At 39.4% G+C, this 19,598-nt stretch overlaps 1 protein-coding gene across 1 annotated transcript in view; it reads right to left on the bottom strand.

Annotated features, from left to right (window-relative positions):
- Positions 1–10,736: 10,736 nt before the first annotated feature.
- Positions 10,737–19,598, bottom strand: part of LOC134677813 (RNA-binding protein 26) — a 54,077-nt gene continuing 45,215 nt past the window's right edge. Inside the window, exons 21-25 of the mRNA XM_063536241.1 lie at positions 18,379–18,526; positions 17,397–17,525; positions 17,075–17,188; positions 15,792–15,890; positions 10,737–13,668 (exon numbers count right to left, since the gene is read on the bottom strand). Of these exons, the coding sequence (XP_063392311.1) occupies positions 13,585–13,668; positions 15,792–15,890; positions 17,075–17,188; positions 17,397–17,525; positions 18,379–18,526 (574 nt within the window). The 3' untranslated portion in view covers positions 10,737–13,584. The remainder of the gene's footprint in view (positions 13,669–15,791; positions 15,891–17,074; positions 17,189–17,396; positions 17,526–18,378; positions 18,527–19,598) is intronic.

The raw sequence follows: 19,598 nt of genomic DNA, 5'->3' as shown, positions 1-19,598 counted from the left end.
TTATCACGAATTTTTTACATAATTAATCATAAAACGGGACTTAAAACGCTTAAAACTTAATTACACGCGATTAAGTTTTATAATGAATATTTGCTTCCAACTGTCTTTATCAATATTCATAAAATATATGGAGGGTAGGTACGTTTACCCACCATAATAAAAAAATATATTTGTCAATGACTCTGTCCAACTGCTGTGGTTAAAGTTCATAACGAAAATTTTATTTATTAAATCTTTAAATAATAAATACAACGTAGCGGTACAACCACTTAAGACTGTAAGTCTGTACCTACATAGATTACAGCAATGCACATAGAAAATGTGCTAAATGCGGAGCAACGGCTGTTGAAGCAGCCAGAGTGAAATTTATACAGCTTTAGTGGGTTCAGAAGGAACCGAGTCATAACGCATCTGGAAAGCGTATTAATTAACCGTGAAGAAATGTATGAATGAATACAAGTTAGAAATCTGTGTAAAATGCCGTGTGTAAAGTGTAGTGTATCTGTGTGTAAAGTGTAAAAGGTAGGCATGCCTAATGTTATTTGTATATCCCACCAAAAACATAAATGTAAAAAAGGAGAGCCAAGTTCAATACAAAAATTATGCTTGGCTGTGGGGCTCGCCGCAAAAAGAATGGAGATCTAAATGACTGCCACTGCCAAGTTCTATGCAAAATCCAAATATGTATTTAAAGGAACAAAATAACATTATAAACAAGTATTAAACTCTATTTCTTTGCTTTATTGGATACCTATAACAATTGCTGTTATTTAAAACAATGTGAGATCTTAAAGTAGGTTAGATTTGACTTGGCCAGTTTTCATTATATCAATCATTTTATATATATTGTAATTCTGATAAAACCTGGCCAAGCCAAATCTAACCTACTTTAAGATCTCACATTGTTTTAAATAACAGCAATTGTTATAGGTATCCAATAAAGCAAAGAAATAGAGTTTAATACTTGTTTATAATGTTATTTTGTTCCTATAAATACATATTTGGATTTTGCATAGAACTTGGCAGTGGCAGTCATTTAGATCTCCATTCTTTTTGCGGCGAGCCCCACAGCCAAGCATAATTTTTGTATTGAACTTGGCTCTCCTTTTTTACATTTATGTTTTTGGTGGGATATCAATACTTTTTGTAAAGAAAACTAGGCAGGTATTGAGATTTAATGTTTTTTCTTGTGTTTCCGCTGTATGGTTTTTACTTCTGTTCTTTGTATAATTATGTGGTACCGCGCGCCGCCGACGACACACCGTTGGCCGGTTGTTTAGAGCGTATTAAAAGTTTTTTGTATGGGGCACCACTTATTTTTTGACTAAACTTTATTTTAATATAGCAAATATAATAATACATATATTGGGGTAGTTTCAAATATCTGCTTGTAACGGTTCCAACGCTACAATAAAAAAATATTTTTTTGTATGGGGACCCCCCCTATTTTTTAACTTTTTTTTATTTTTAGATTTTTTCCTACGCTTACACACAATAACCGAGCTGGATTCCAAATTTCATCCTTCTAGGTCATCTGGAAGTAGGTTAGGTTTAAGTACTTATATCAGTCCCAATAAAAAATGGTTTTTTGTATGGAGACCCCCCCTATTTTTTAACTTTTTTTTATTTTTAGATTTTTTCCTACGGTTACACACAATAACCGAGCTGGATTCCAAATTTCATCCTTCTAGGTCATCTGGAAGTAGGTTAGGTTTAGGTACTTATATCAGTCCCAATAAAAAATGGATTTTTGTATGGGGACCCCCCCTATTTTTAAACTTTATTTTATTTTTAGATTTTTTCCTACGGTTACACACAATAACCGAGCTGGATTCCAAATTTCATCCTTCTAGGTCATCTGGAAGTAGGTTAGGTTTAGGTACTTATATGTCAGTCCCAATAAAAAGTGTTTTTTTTGTATGGGGACCCCCCCTATTTTTTAACTTTATTTTATTTTTAGATTTTTTCCTACGGTTACACACAATAACCAAGCTGGATTCCAAATTTCATCCTTCTAGGTCATCTGGAAGTAGGTTAGGTTTAGGTACTATAAGTCATAAGTCAGTCTTAAAATTTACGACTTTTTGACCTTCATACCTTTATAACCGTTTGAGCTAGCTTCATGAAATTTGGGCTTCTAGATATCCTTATGGATATAATTAAACACACGTAGTTTTATGTGTTTACGTCAAAGATGTTTTGAGTTATAGAAGGGTCAAAAGTGGCACCAAGTGGTTCGTGTAATATTACACTCGGCGCTGGCTAGCCAGTTCCTTTGCTTGAACTTGGCTTGACACGCTGCCGCGTGTCTAGATATAATACTGAAAACTTTGTGAATGCGCTTTATTAATGTCTATTTTTATTAAGTTGTCAGGGTTTAATCTTCAGTGTATATTTCTATATGTAAAACATAATACAATGTTATAAACATAAATATGCCTTTTATTTAAATCAATATAGATAATACCACAAATAAGGGGTAATATTTGCATCTTTCATATATTTCGTGATATGAAGATAACAAATATGTTTATCAACATAATTACTATACCGGGTGTGGCCTGTAACACGAGCAAATAATCAAAACATAGATTGTACTCCTCAAACGGTGACACTTTTGTTCAACAACTTTTAAAAATTATGAAGTTTTTAGACTCCCTATTTTTCATACAAAATAAATATTATCTTCAATGGACGCCATTGCCACGCCATATCATTGTGATTGACGTTGCTTGTCACGTCTTAAACATAACAAAATTCGCAATACATTGCGTCTTAGAATAAACTTTAAAGTGTATTAAAAATCAAACCACAAGTTATTTTTAAAAGTCGCTGAACAAATGTTGGTCAGTATGAAGAGTATAGCCTACAGTTTAATTTTTTGCTCATATTACAGGCCACACCCGGTATACCTATAATACCAATACCCGCCAGGCTAAACCGGTTGTCAACTTTAGTTCCATTGGTACACATCGAGGGCGCCAGTAGTATAAACGTATAAACGGTTGGGGACATTTTTTTGTATGGAGTTACCGTTCTTCTCCTAGTGAGTATTATATTCTTTGCCTTCGAGCAACACGGAAGGGAGGCGGCATTCGCACTATTTGACTCTGCCGAGGTACAAGATTAGCGCGTCAATCTAATCTAGCGCGGGTAATAAAACTAGATGCACTTGGATTTTTCACTAGACCGAGTCCAGACGCGCGCGTGAACACTGCTGCACAAAAATGCCTGTTTGCTCGGTTTTTTGTTATAAAAAGAGGTCGGGGACGTCAAATTTACAAAAAGAAAGTGTTACATTTCACATGTAATATTTTTTTTTACATATCATACGTTTAATTACATTTAAATACAATTATTATATTTTAGTCTCAAGTAATTGTTGGATTTATCGATTTTGCTCGCTCAGTACAAATTGCGGATCGGTCGAGCGACAAATCCGACTTCTCATCTCTCAGAATACAATGACATACTTCAACGGAAATGTGTTAGTGTGCGTGTTGTGACACTAGTCACTCGTCCGTACACAAAAAGAGATCGAGGTTTGCAAGATTTGTCTTTGACGTGTGTCATTTTGTATGTATTTGTGTCGTCATTACAGAGGGCCTACCGCGAACCACGTTCGACACTTACGTATGAATTTACAAGTGCCATAGAGAGGCAACACGTCGAACGTGGTTCGCGGTAGGGCCTCTGATTGGATTTTGTATGTAAGTGTGTGAGAAGTGCTACTGTGTGCACCTTCCCCCCGCGAAAAATGGCAGAAAGATTTGTACGGTGAGATATCGCCTGGGCCCCTCCCTTCCGACGTGTCGGAAGCCGGTGTTGCTCGAAGTTACGCACGTTACCAAAGAATATAATACTCACTAATCTTGTCAGTGGAAAAAGGCGGCAAATTTGAGAAACGTAGGCGCGAAAAACATAGTTCTATATATCAATTGATATAATTTTTGAAATTACGTTACTATCAGTGCGGTTATTATTTTATGGTCGACTTATAACTTACAATACAAACTGAAATACTAGCAAGTATTAGAACGTTTTATGAAGGCCCGTATAGACGCGACAGTGAAATTGGCAATTTCATCCCGTCCATAGACGGGAATATCTAGGCTTAGAGGCGGCCGTCTACGTATTATTTCTTAACTTCTAAAGTGCGCCCTTTTTGACCGAGGGGCTACATACTTTTTTTATGTGATAGTCAGCAAACAAGCAGACGAGCCGCCTGATGGGAAGCGGTCATCGTCGCTCATGGACATTAACATCACAGGAGTCACTTAAGCGGTGCCGACCCTTAAAAATCCTAAATACCCTTACATGTAGTCACAGACAAAACATCCACCAGACTGAGCGTCGCGCTACCCCCTCTGCCACGCATACGGTAATTTTACTCCATGTTCGAATCGAAACTGTCTTTGTGTGACGTCCGTGTCTTTGAACGGACCAATCACGTCACGGGACTTCGCTCACCTCGTACCGCGCACCCCCGCATTTTCGGCATCATCGGTTGCATGAAATAAATATCACAGGACATTTTTAACACAAATTGACCGAGCCCCGCGGTAAGCTCAAGAAAGCTTGTGTTGTGGGTACTCAGACAACGATATATACATTGAAACCTGGATAAGTGAGAAACCTCTATTGCTGGGACTCATGGCGTGGTCCCGACACTTTAGCACTGAATTACCTCTGTTACTGAGATAAAACGAACCTCTATAACTGGGATTAGTTGTTGTGATTTTATAGTCACATTTACCTCTATAATTGAGACAGAGAGTGTATTTTACCTCTTTTACTGAGACTATATTTATAAGATTACATTTTCTTAATTGTTTTTTTTAGATTTTCATACGAATTAACCTCTGTATCTGAGATAACATCTATGACCTCTCTAACTTGGACTTTATTGATCTATTTCCGTATTCTTACTAACTCTTAGTCTATCCACAAATTACGCATTTGCTTATTTGTGTCTAAACGACTTCAAGTTTCGTTTAAATAGTTACTATATGTAGTTAAAACTATCGAAACGAAAGCTGAAATCTTGATAAGTAACAAGAATAACCAAATTTTCATTTAATACATTTCTAAGACGCAATGAAATCCGTATCAAATTTAATTGAAAAGAATTATCCTTTGGAAAATTATTCGAAATAAATTCAAAGAAATATTGAAACAGACTTAAAAAATATTTAGGGACAAGGATTATTTTACCTAAACATTTAAAGATAATTACAAAATACCTTATTAAACACCTCTATAACTGAGATATATCCTCTATTCGCACCTCTATTAATGGGACCTTCTGTAAATGAGACAAATTGGTTTGTACCTGGCTAAGTGAGACAAATCTGCTCGTCCCTTGAAGTTTCACTTATCCAGGTTTCACTGTATAATATATAAATACATAGAAAACAACCATGACCCATGTATCATCATACAAATAAATGCCCTTACCAGGATTCGAACCCGGGACCATCGGCTTCCTAGCCGAAATAATTGAAATAATCGCTCTCAACTCGGTAAAGGATTCCTAGACTGCATGTAGTACTTACGCTTCTCAATGTCTTTATACTTACCTTACGCCATCTGACGAGTCAAACTCCAAAAAGCTATGAGCTGAAAAAGAATGATCGATCGATTGACGTTTGTGAGAAACACGAATCATTTTAATGTGGCGGTCGCTTTTTTAAACAGCCATCTTTTGTCACAATACAACATTCACAAGTTAATTTTTTCTTGTGTTACAATCATAGCAACCGCCTATATGCACTGACTTGAAAAATATATTTTTTGCCGTTAGTTTTTTTTTTCGGCTTACAGTATCTTTTTTATTCTTTTATACAATGTACAGCTTAAGTCAGATACAGGGTGTATAACTAATTATCCTAAGTTACATATAAAAGCGAACGCAATACACAAGGAAAGGAGTCTGTCCCGCTCACACTTATAAAGTGCCAGTGAGACGCGATAAAATAACTTTCAATATTTATTTCGTTAAAAAATGTCTTAAGCTTTTGAGATAGCTACAAAAATTACAATTTAAATTTCCTTTCCTCGTATATTGTTACAAAAATCCATTAAAAATATCACAACAAAATATATACAATTTTGATGTATTGTTAAAACCAGCGGGCGCAGCATGGTTCCATTTTATCGCCTGACACTATACCCGTCACTTGTTAAACTGCAAAACGTAATTCAAGACCAAAAAAAGTAAGAAATGTTGCCACTTTTTTACTAGCGCGTCTTGTATTTATGTAAAAAGTAAGTAAATAAAAGTACTTTTTTTAATTGCAGGAGTAAAATTACTAATAAATAAATTATCTTAGCGAGATTATTTATTAAAAGGAATTTACTATTTTACAAACAAATTATTGCAGTGGCAACATTGTCTTACTTTTTTTTGGTCTTGAATTACGTTTTGTAGTATAGAACGTGATAAGCATGGTGACAAACGATAAAAATATGACCGTGTTAACGCCGCTGAACCCCTAGTGCAGCGGTCGGCAACCAGCGGCCCGCTAACCTCTCGTTTGCGGCCCGCGAGCCTCCCTGGCTACTTTGTATGTAATACTGACAAACGACAACGTCTGTTAAAGTCACAAATATTACCAAAGTGCGGCCCGCGTCATCTTCGTTAACTACTATGTGGCCCTTGGCTGCTAAAAGGTTGCCGACCGCTGCCCTAGTGTATATTTCATTCGACAACGCGTTAAGTCTCATTTTGTATGAGATTTTGAACAGCGCGGGACGTATTGCAAACTCAAAATACCATACAAAATTAGACTTAAAACTACGTCACGTCACGGTATCGAATGAAATTCACACTAGAGGCACTGTTCTAGATATTTGACAGGTCTGTCAATGTTACAGTCGCCATCAGATATATCGGAGCGGCCAAGGTGTTCACAATATCTGAACGCGCACTCTAACGCCCTGACAATAGAGGCGTGTTCAGATATTTGTGAGCACCTTGGCCGCTCCGATATATCTGATGGCGACTGTACCTATTTGCAAAACAGATAATCATAATTAGCTTCAGCGAAAAAATATATACTAATACTACGTTACGACAAATTAACAATAAAAAAAAATAATGGTACAAATGTAACATTTCTATTCTATTCTAATGTTCACACAGAACAGGCAAATCGCTGGCTCAATAGAGCCGGACCAAGAAAAGTCTGCAGCGGATTTGATAGCCCATGCAGTGTAAGTGTTATTTAAACGTCGTAATTTCATAGAAGTTTGACGTTTAAAATAACACGTGCACTGCGTGGGCTATCAAATCCGCTGCAGACTTTTATTGGTCTGACTATATTACAAAGGTTTATGTTACAAAATAGTTGAAATTCGACTTAATATCACTGTGACAAGGTTCAAATTTCAATTCGATAAAAGTGAAACATAGAACCCTGTAATATTGCAGCGAAATATCAAAATAAAAATCAAGTTTGACATAGCCCGTAGTAAAATCATATTAATATTAGGGTAAACCCGTCCATAAGATTAATCCGTATTCTTTAGAATTAGAAGAAGTTGGAAAAGTTAGAATTATAGTTCGTTTTTTTTAGCATTAGAAAGAACTCCACAGAAGCAAGCGTGCAGTTTTTATCAGGCTCGTTAATTGTTCATAATTATTGAATTATCTAATGTAGCATGGTCAATACATATAATTTACTTCAAATTATTACCGCTAAAAGAGCTGGATTTGGAACCACACGCTTACTTCTGCGAAGTTCTTTCTAATGCTAAAAAAAACGGACTATAGACCAAGACTGCAGCAATGTTGACAGCCCAGACTGTGCAAGGGTTATTTTGAACGTCAAACCTCTATGAAATTATGACGTACAAATAACACACGCACGTCTGTGCTATCAAAATCGTTGCAGAGTTATCTTGGTCTAATGTATTATAGACGTATTTTCCCAACGAAACTATATAAACCTTTGCACTTACGAATACCTTGGCCATCTAATATCTAAGCAAATCCATTTAACGCATTGACAACGAGACGTTTTCTATGTTCAGATATTACTGAGCATCTTAGGACGCTCCGATATACATATCTGATTCTGTACCAGCTACTTATAATTGAAAGGAAAGCGGACTAGCCCCATGGACACAATTACCCCAAATGACTTGTATCAATTGTGTGTCAAAACAATATTTAAAAAGTTGCTAAACGTACAGTCGCCGTCAGATACATCGGAGCGGACGTGGCGCTCAAAAACATCTGAACACGCATTCTAGCGCCTTGACAATAGAGGCGTGTTTAGATATTTGTGAGCACATCAGCCGCTCTGATATATCTGGAGACTATATGAAATGTCCAAAATGATTCAAACACGCTCTTATTCTCAAGCGGTGTATAGATTGTTTTGAACTTCGCATGTTTAGATACTTTTGCTAACCGTATTTCTATAAAAGAAGCGCTCGTTTATGACAATCAATTTCAACACGCAAAGCCTCGATAAATCGTTTAAAAAAACCGCAAAATGCGAAAATCCTAATCTACGATAATTTTCTTTATATTTAACGAAAAACAGCAAAATGACTAAACGCCTATGGCGTATGACGTATTTACAAGTAATATACAACGTTCGTAGTTAGGCGACCGAGCGAACGAGCACTGTTATAATTACGAGTATGACAGTACTAAATGTTAAGCAAAAATGGCGCCATGAAATTATAAATCATAGTTGAGGTTTTATTGTGTCAGAGGTGTTCTGATTTGAATACCAGGACATGAATTCGATCCGGATTAGTTATGGATCTGATCGCCGCGCGATAATAAAAATAGAGGGTGAAAGATATTTCAACGCTACATAAAAAATAAACTGGGTTAATCGTAATTAATTACGATTTAATAAAAATATTATAAGAAAATTTACATTCAATTAATTTCCACGGCTGACTCGAGTTGGCGCTTGACATGTATGTCAGCACCTACTTGAACTCGATCGCATTCCCTCTCTATCGCACCAATATATCAGTGCGAGCGGGATGGACCGCGATTGAACTTACGTGGGAAATGTCAAGTGTCAACCCGGGGTACGGCTACTGGTATTGTTTGTTTCGCCTAAGGAATGCAAATCGGTTATTTTTTGTATGTAAATAACCGCGGTTTCGGTTAAAAACCGATTATTTCCATACAAAAAATAACCGATTTGCATTCCCTAGTTTCGCCGGCGAGTGCGGTGACCTTGTTGAAGGTCAATGCATTGCATTATTATGTTCTTATTTAGGACTATTGGTATTTGTACTAGTTTTTTTTTTTATTTAAAAATTTTCGAGATTTTTCTCGCAAACAGATATATCATAAATAGCTATTTTATCGACATAATGTATTCTTTAACTGACGCTCTTTTATAGAGTCAGACCAAGCTAACCCGGCAGCGATTTTGATAGCACAGACTGTGCACGTGTTATTTTAAACGTCAGTTTCATAGAAGTTTAACACTTGCACAGTCTGTGCTATCAAAATCGCTGCCGAGTTAGATAGGTCCTACGCCAAGTAGCCTAACCATATGAAAACATTTCACGGCAAAATAGGTTGTCTATAGCACTGAAGTAAACCGAAAGATTCTGAAATTTAATTATAAAAACGATAACATTCCGAATGTTACATTCGTATCTTATTTAATGTTAGAACGAGATAGGTATTACGCGAGCGACGTTTCGTGGTCACACTTGTGCTAGACCCGGAGTGAGACTGTGGGTATAGTAAAGTGTCGTACTTAATTTTAATTTAACACCAATATTAAATAAGATATTATTAAATTATATTTTCATTCACGCCTTATAAGGAACTATTTCATGCTTACTCTATGGTACTTGTATATAAGGCATATAAGCTATAAAGGCTATTATACAGTCGATAGATATATCGGAGCGGCCGAGGTGCTCAAAACTATCTGAACACGCACTCTAACGCCTTGACAATAGAGGCGTGCTCAGATATTTGTGAACGCCTTAGCCGCTCCGATATATCTGTTGGCGACTGTACTAATTCGATTTTGAGTTGAGCGTGGCAATTTATTAATAAGCTGTTGTGTATTTTATACAATAGTGATAGTGGCCACGAAGCTTGCTGAGTGGCCTAAGTAAAGTACGAGATTGAAAAGCTTCATTATCATTATTGTATTGTATACAAAACTTTTTCTACTACAAAAACTAAATAATTAAACAAAATTAGGTAAGTATCCCAACAGACAAAGATATTAGTATTACAAAAGACATCAACGAACATCTTATTTAATAAATAGTAGCGCGTTATGTCTTTCGTTCTACCCTCTAGCACAGAATAAATAAAAGTACTAGGTACAGAAGACTCACTCTCTAACAAAAAGCGTCTGTTACGATCAGGACAGATATGTCCGCTAGGTGGCGATAGCGCCACGCGCGGCTTATGGCTAGCCACCAAAATTGGTGTGGACCTGATGTACTTTTAGCCACCTGTAGCAAAGCGACGAAATCGCGGAGTGAGCCACGCCCGCCTTTGGCGACACGTTAGGTAATGCTCGAATTCATTACAGTTGACTAAATCGTATCGTAAGAGGTCATTATAGTTGAGAGTAGAACAGGTTAAACTTGGGCTTACTGTTTTAAAATAAACAATGGTAAATACATAGACAATAATAAATAGACATGCTCATTTAAAACCGAATTAGTGTAGTCGCCATCAGATATATCGGAGCGGCCAAGGTGTTCACAAATATCTGAACACGCCTCTATTGTCAAGGCGTTAGAGTGCGCGTTCAGATATTGTGAACACCTTGGCCGCTCCGATATATCTGATGGCGACTGTACTAAAAGAACCGATCGTATTTGTTTTATTAAATTTGTACTTTTAAAGGATAATCCTATAGTTACATGTACGCGTATGTCTCGTATGTTATTCCGTGAGAGCAAGGACTGAAATACGGCATTAGATTATAGTAGTAACTAGAGGCCATGCAGGCTAATACTATTAGGCCCGCATGCACCATCTCAACAGCCCGGGGCTAAGCGGTCAAACCGTTAACCCAGTGTCAAATTGTACTGGTAATCAAGGTAACTCCAGGTTCAACCGGTTAACCCCAGGTTAGTGGAATGGTGCAAGTGAGCCTTAGTGATTTTAGCTTGGTTAGCCCAGATGTTTGTATCCACTCACATGATTGATATTTTTCAGTGACCTCTATTATTATGTGAAAATAAGGGTGACAGCTCGCAACTACAGTTGCATGATCATGTGAGTGGGTATTATTAATTTAACAGTTTGAAGTCATAATGTATTGTTTGTCCGTATTTTCGTTAGTCACAATATTTTTAGTTCAGAAACGCGTAGCTTTTCAGGATTGCCTTAAAGCAAACGTAACCTATCTATAAGATAAACTTACGAAAATCCTGAAAAGTTAACTTATTTAGTTTTAGGACTAATGATAACCACTCAACCGTCCGGCCCGCGAGACTGTTTTCCTGTCAACCGTCCGGGTTTTTTTAGCGACACACGCCCCGCGCAGTGCATTCACAACTTTCTACAAAAATTATAACAACACTGCCATCGAAATTTTTTTAGAGCTTACTACTTAGTTAGGCTACGTTGTCGCATCAAGAGAATTAGTAAATAATGCCGAAATATTCCGTTAGATGGCTCTGAAATCAATTCTTGCTTCCACCCCTTTGGATAGTAAGGTTCCCGCGGACGGTTAAGAGCATATTTTTTTTCGGACACTATGCTATCGTCGGACGGTCAAGTGGATAAACAATCTCTCAAGTGGTCGGTCAGCTTAAAAAGTTCCATGTATATACTATCTCCTTGCCAGGTAATGTATATTTAGATTTTTTTTTTAACTGTATATGAATTATATGAAAAAGCGTAAGAATGTACTATATTGCTTCCATTTTGGTGTTTGAATAGTTTCTTATAACACAACCTATTTGGGGCAGTTCAGTATAACCTATTAAGTCCCGATGTGCTTTTAAAAGGACAAGATACAATCGTAATCTTAGGACTTTTGGGTGTAGTTTGAATTGTTATTTTGTAATCTGCGATATTTATAGTTTTTGCAGCGGCATGTAATATGTAATATATACACATATAAATTTAGATTTAAAAAAGTTCATTGTATATTATATTGCTTTTGTTACGTTATTTGTTATATGCGAATAATATTTTGTCATTTATACAGTATGTGTCTGACCATGGGGCTTTAATTCCAGGACTTGATTTTACTCGCTAAACTGAGCTATGTACTTTTACTATGGGACCAACCCTAAAATCGGGGAAATTTTTATGGCTTTTCCATAGAAAACGTCGACATCTAATCAGCCAAAATGTATGAAAAAGTAAAAATTTTTTTCGGGATTTCGGGGTTGGTGCCATAATAAAAGTAGCTCAGTTTAGCGAGTAGAATCGAGCCCTGGATTTAAAGCCCGATGGTCAGTAACACCCTGTATAATTATTTACTGTTATTACCTATGACTATAAGGTTTTATTTAAGAATTAACCGTTTCTCAAAAGCTTATAACTTGTATTACAAGTAGAAGTCCATTTCTAACAAAAGCTGTCAAAATGTGACATCCGCTTGTATTGAAAGCTTGTAACATTACTAGTTACAAGCTTTCGAGAAACTGGCCCCTGGTAAATATAAGAAACCAATGTTTTCAAATGCTAATAACAGTTTTAGTATATTTTTTCATATACAATTTAGTTTACACTTCATCTAAATCAAAATGGCCAGGTTTAAATATAATTAAATCTAAACATAAATATCAAAAGCACTAATTTACACCGGTGGAAATATAAAAAGTTTCACGCGTTTTTTTTAGTTAGGACTATTCATTCAAAATGGATGTAGATTTTAGATTTAGCGATTAGGTGGTTAGGATACCTACTCGTATATATCCCGTATGATTTTTCAAGTGAACACTTCTAGCGGCGCTGTGCACTTTTTGTGATGGGGAAAAAATGTTAAACTCGCGACAGGTCACGTGACCCTAAGATTCGTAAGACGGACACCTGATCGAAAATCTGTTACAATGTCATTGAGTTTTCACTTCTGCCGGCACTCCTGGAGTGCAAGTGCAATCCGGCCCGCCGACAGCGTTACACTCCGGCCCGCGGAATCAGGGATTCAACCCAGGGAGGCCCCTGGTTTAGTCTATGGTTCGGCTACTGTTTATGGTGTAAATGGTATAGTTTAGTCCATGGCTAGCTGCTACGGCTAGAGCGTTGGTTTGTGGTGTAACTCCCTAATGGTTAGATTTCGTCACGTTGGTCTTACAGTTTAACCTTTTCGACGACGTGTCAAACACAAAAGCTGTCACCGAAATGTCAAAACTGAAATTGAACTTTATGCATATGCACGTAGGTCTGTGTTGCTCTGTGGTCTGTGACCGATTAATCGGTCTTTGGCGTTGGACTTACGGTGCGGATATATCGGTCAGTGGCGTTCAAAAGGTTAAGGCTAGGGCAGAGTCTGCCAGCTCGCTCTCATCTCGTTGGTTATTTTAGTGTATAATTTAGTGTATGGCTATGTTAGGGCTAGGTCTAGATCTAGACTAGAGTGTCCTGGCTGGCCGCCAGCCGGCTCGGGGTCAACGTCGCCAGGAGCGGTCGCCGTCCTCCTCGTCGTCGTCGTCGAAACGCAGCAGCGAGTCCACCGTCGCGCCCACCGATTGCTGCACAAACATTCGATTGTCAACATTTACATTTAAGACACAGGAACTGAGTTTTAAATATTTTAGGTAAATAGACCCGTCTCGCTAACGGAAGCGGCTCCTAAAACTAGTGCGATAAGGACGAGGCGAAAAATCCCGCGTAAAAATCTCAAAAATTGAGGTTTCGTACTCGACTGTTTCCTCCTCCCAAAACTTAACCAATCCTAACCAAACTTGGCAATCTAAATGATTATGAAATTATCCGAGTCGGACTGTTTTGCTTTTTTGGCTAATTGATATCAGTTTTGAATACTACGCCTCTCATTGCGGCATAGTCAATGAGGCCATTTTGGCCATTTTTGACACAGTCCAGTTTTGGTCCGACACAGATATTGACAATATTAATCTGTGTTGAAAAAAATCATTGCTCTAGCATCAAAACCCACGGAGGAAACAGTCGAGTACGTTTGTATGGAGAAATGACCACTCCTGTTGGCTCTTAAGGCTGATTTAGACGGCGCGCGAACTCGCATGTGATTTTAGTTACATTGCGGATTGTTGGTTACGTCCAATTCAATCGACCGATCAAAAACCACAATGTAATGAAACTCGCATGCGAGCATCGTCTAAATGAGCCCTTAGAGTATATGTATTGTCACAGAATAACTAATAGTACTACCGTACAGAAAATTCACTCCTTCAGAAAAGTCACATTTAGGTATAAAATTATACCTATACTCGCCGCCTGCAAGCAAAATTGAGACTTATATACCTACGTAACCGCGCACGAACCGTGAATCTTCCTTGCGCGCCGCAGTTTTATGACCGAGCTGTGAGTGTCGGCACAGGGTTGAAACTTGACAAGTTTTTGTACCTATACCTACCGATTTATTATTTTTAAGATTAATATGTAGGAATTACAAACGTTGATTCTGTAAACATAATTTTTTTATCCGGAGATAGTATGTCTGATTCTTACGGAAGTAGGTAGCTATGCCACAGCCGTATTCCTTTGAAAATATGTCGGTCAGTTCCTAATATTGTTTCTGGGCGACCAATACTCATTTTAAATTGGTCTAAACCGCTTTAGTTTTATGCAAACAAAACGAATTAGTTATCGAATTTTATTACTTAGTATTTATGTTATGTTTTAAAGTTTAAATTCACCTTTCAATATCGTCCGGAATTTAATAAAATGTTATTTCTGCTTCCTTGTTCTTCAGAGATCCGTAAACATAACAATATATTTTATACGGATTAGATCGAGATATAGGTTTCTAAGCCATTGTGTATTTTCAATTTTGCGCGAGCGCCACGTAACACGACTATCGTGCGAGCCGAGCGGCGCGCCGCAGCCCACTGCCATACGCCGCGCGGCGCGGCGCGCCGGCCACATGTACCTAAACTGCGTAGTGACACCCCCCTGGTATTGTGTCGCTTCACTTCAAACTCGGGTAAATCCATTCGACCCTCTCAGCAAATATGGTATCGTCTTGGGTCGTCCCATTGCTTTTCCGTCAAGTTCTTAAATTAGTCCTATTCTGATTTCGTCACTCATTCTACATTGAAAGCCACCGACGATTGTGACGAATGTAGAATGGGTGACGAAAGCAGAATAGGACTAACTTAAGAACTTGACGAAAAAGCAATGGGACGACCCAAGACGATACCGCAAATATCTACCCTATAATTTTTAATACCAAAATCGCATAATCTGAGATGGATTTAGCCGAGTTTGAAGTCAAGCGATTCACATATGGTGCTACTTTACCGCACTAGTGCGATAATTAGTACATTACAGATGTAGTGCATAAACGGAAACGTACGAACGTGTCTTGCAATTTCAGTCAGTCTCAGTACAAAAAGTACAAACAATTATGCACTACGTCGTGTGGCCGATGGTACCGGAATTAAGAACTCGTGTAAACGTCGTGTTTACTAAGCCCTCGTCTTAGGCTTCGGGCTTCAATTCAGATTACACACATACATTTCAAGTTGAATAAAAGCTGTACAAACAGAGGGCTTACCGCGAATCACGTTCGACGTATTGCCTCCCTGTCACACTTACGTAAGAATTTACAAGTGCGACAGAGAGACAACACGTCGAACGTGGTTCGCGGTAGGCCCTCAGGTGTAGAACGTACCTCGTGTCCGTTGTCCGTGTCGGGCTGCGCGTCGACGCGCGGCGCGGGCTCCGGGGCGCGCGCGGCCGCGAACGTCTTCGGGTTGGCCACCCACGTGATCTGTGACAACAGATACACCCGGTATAGTAGAACACTAAGGCTCACTTGCACCATCCCAATTACCCGGGGTTAAGCGGTTAAACCGTTATCCCAATATCAAATTGTACTGGTAACCACTACAGGTTTAACTGGTTAACCCTAGGTTAGTGAATGGTGCAACGGCCCTAAACTGCAAAACGTAATTCAAGACCAAAAAAAGTAAGACAGTGTTGCCACTGCAATAATTTGTTTGTAAAATAGTAAATTTCTTTTGATAAGTAATCACGCTAAGATAATTTATTTATTCGTAATTTTACTCCTACTATTTAAAAAAAGTACTTTTACTTACTTATTTTTACATAAATACAAGACGCGCTAGTAAAAAGTGGCAACATTGTTTACTTTTTTTGGTCTTGAATTACGTTTTGCAGTATAAGCGCCACTTGCCACCAGCCCACTAGCTCGATGTTAAGCCCGGAGTGGTTACCAGTACAATTTGACAATGGCTTAACGGTTTAACCTGTTAACCCCGGGTTAGTCGGATGGTGCAAAAAGTCACATCAGCCGGAATGTATGCAATAGCCAAATTTTTTTTCGCGATACCGGCATTGGTCTAATAATAAAAGTTGTTCATAAACTGTATTATTATGTTCTGTACTGTTCTGTATTATGAACATAATTATAATACAGTTTTTCGACTCGTCGATTGTAATTCTTGAATACAGATTTCTTATACCAAACTGCAATTGGGAATTTTTAATGTATGGGCTCCCAACTCGACCATAATATTCATTTCGATACAGTTTACTCAACTAGAATGAAATTGGCCAATCACAGCAATCACACCAGCAAGAGGACGAAAGAAAACCATAGCTCAAATTAATTATTTATTTTAGGTTGTATAGTAGAAACAATTGGTTCATAAGTCAGAAACGCGCATGTGACACCCTTAATATAGCAACATCCATAGACTACGAAAACTACTTAGTGCTGCTTGTTAGTCTCCATAGGCTACGGTGGCCAGAATCGAGAAAACGTCTAAAAATTGAATTTAGCGCGGAGCAAGTACCAGGGCCTCATGAGTTACGAGAAGGTGTCGATGACGAACGCGCCGGGCGCGGCGGCCGGGGCGCGTACCAGTATGAAGGTACCGCGGCTGCTCGCGTATCTCAGCTGTATACTTTTGGTTTGGTTTGGTATGTCACCTGGAGCGTGCGGTCGTTGTAGTGGCGGCCCTGCTGCGCGGCCTGCTCGGCGTGCGCGCGCGCAGCGTACACTAACACCAGCTCGGACACCGTCGGATTCAGCTCCTTATGGCTCTTCTTCACGTTGGGCCAACGCCAACGCCAACGAGGGACGCAGCCATGCGGTAGAATGAGATAGCAATATCACTTGCTCCCTCTAACGCATAAATGCGTCCCTCGTTGGCGTTGGCGTTGGCCCAACGTGAAGAGGAGCCTTTAGAGACGATCTCGCCGAAACTCCCCCCTTCGGGCAAACTCGGCTCCGTTCGGCTCAGCGTGTTACCTGGAGCGTGCGGTCGTTGTAGTGGCGTCCCTGCTGCGCGGCCTGCTCGGCGTGCGCGCGCGCAGCGTACACTAACACCAGCTCGGGAACCGTCGGGTTCAGCTCCTTAGAGACTATCTCGCCGAATTGCTGCAAACAAAATTACGTTAAACAATACGGTATTTTCCTACTAGTCAAATCAGTTACTTTTATAGAACTGTCAAAACGATGGAATTTATATGAAACATTACATCGTGACGTCACGGTCAACTCACGGTACAAGCCTACAGGGCGTCGACCACAGGGTCGACGGGCTGGTTGTGGCGGTGAAGCGGGATGGCTGTTAACGGGAGCGGTGAAGCCAGATGCCCCGTTAACTATTAGGTAGTCTCACCGCAAAATGCTCTATTAAGGCCTCAGAGTCATCACTCTCAAAGCCGCTGATGAGCAGCGCCCTAGGCCGGTCGACGGACTGGTTGTGGCGGTGAAGCGAGATGCGCTGTTAACGGAGGCGGTGAAGCCAGATGCCCCGTTAACTATCAAGTAGACTCACCGGAAAATGCTGTATTAGGGCCTCGGAGTCGTCGCTCTCAAAGCCGCTGATGAGCAGCGCCCTAGGCCGGTGGTCGACGGACTGGTTGTGGCGGTGAAGCAAGATGCGCTGTTAACGGAGGCGGTGAAGCCAGATGCCCCGTTAACTATCATGTAGTATCACCGCAAAATGTAGTATTAAGGCCTTAGAGCCATCACTCTCGAAGCCGCTGATGAGCAGCGCCCTAGGCCGGTCGACGGACTGGTTGTGGCGGTGAAGCGAGATGCCCTGTTAACTATCAAGTAGTCTCACCGCAAAATGCTGTATTAAGGCCCCAGAGTCATCACTCTCGAGGCCGCTGATGAGCAGCGCCCTAGGCCGGTCGACGGACTGGTTGTGGCGGTGAAGCTAGATGCGCAGTTAACGGAGGCGGTGAAGCCAGATGCCCCGTTAACTATCAAGTAGACTCACCGCAAAATGCTGTATTAGGGCCTCAGAATCGTCACTCTCGAAGCCGCTGATGAGCAGCGCCCTAGGCCGGTGGTCGACGGACTGGTTGTGGTTGACGAAGGCGGGCGGCGCGCGGGTGAAGCGTGACGCGCTGTTGAACCGGCCGCCCCTGTTGACAATGTGACAAATGTGGTCATAGATGGCGCTGTTACTAAAGCCAACTTGCTGCAACTAGTCGGGTCGTAAATCATCAGAAGACTGGGAGCGTGAATGAACTGTTAAGTGTCATTCTTTGGAACTTGCTAACTATGTAAACAAACCGCCATATTTAAATTGTCTCTAAATGATCAATTTACTATAGCTCGTTTTTTTAGCATTAGAAATAAGGTAAACAATCTTGATGTGTCTTTTAATTGAAAAACACATTTTAAAAATAAGTTACGGCAAATATGTAACAATTATGAATCTAATACGATCATTTATATTCCTTCTGCTTTCATAACTAATAGTTTTTAATTTTTAAAAAGCATTTTTCAATTAAAAGACATGTCAAGATCGCTTACCTTCTTGCAAGTTCTGTCTAATGCTAAAAATACGAACTATAGTGACTTTTTGTTTACATAGTTAGCAAGTTCCATAGAATGACACGATGAGTGTAGACGGCAGCATTATGTCAAGTTTCCATATTCATGGTCTGTATCTTTAGGTATTTAAATAAAAGTAAACAAACAATTTGTACATTTTCGGGTAGTTATAACATTTATTGGTTAACCGACCAAATACGAAACCAACGAACGGTATGGTTCGACCTTCTAACTGAATCATCTCAGGTGATACCGAGCTAGGGAGAGAAATAATTTAAAGCCGGATACTCATTAGCGAGCCGTAACCGTAACCGTTGCAAACCTGCGCTTTGCGCAAACCTGCGAACCACGTACACACTATGTTTTTTAGGATTCCGTACCCAAAGGGTAAAACGGGACCCTATTACTAAGACTTCGCTGTCCGTCCGTCCGTCCGTCCGTCCGTCCGTCTGTCACCAGGCTGTATCTCACGAACCGTGATAGCTAGACAGTTGAAATTTTCATAGATGATGTAGTTCTGTTGCCGCTATAACAACAAATACTAAAAACAGAATAAAATAAAGATTTAAATTGGGCTCCTATACAACAAACGTGATTTTTGACCAAAGTTAAGCAACGTCGGGCGTGGTCAGTACTTGGATGGGTGACCGTTTTTTT

Source organism: Cydia fagiglandana, chromosome 27 (assembly GCF_963556715.1).
Source record: "Cydia fagiglandana chromosome 27, ilCydFagi1.1, whole genome shotgun sequence".
NCBI classification, from domain to species: domain Eukaryota; kingdom Metazoa; phylum Arthropoda; class Insecta; order Lepidoptera; family Tortricidae; genus Cydia; species Cydia fagiglandana.
The sequence above is the reverse complement of the archived record's forward strand: the minus strand, read 5'-3'. Positions and strand labels throughout refer to the sequence as shown.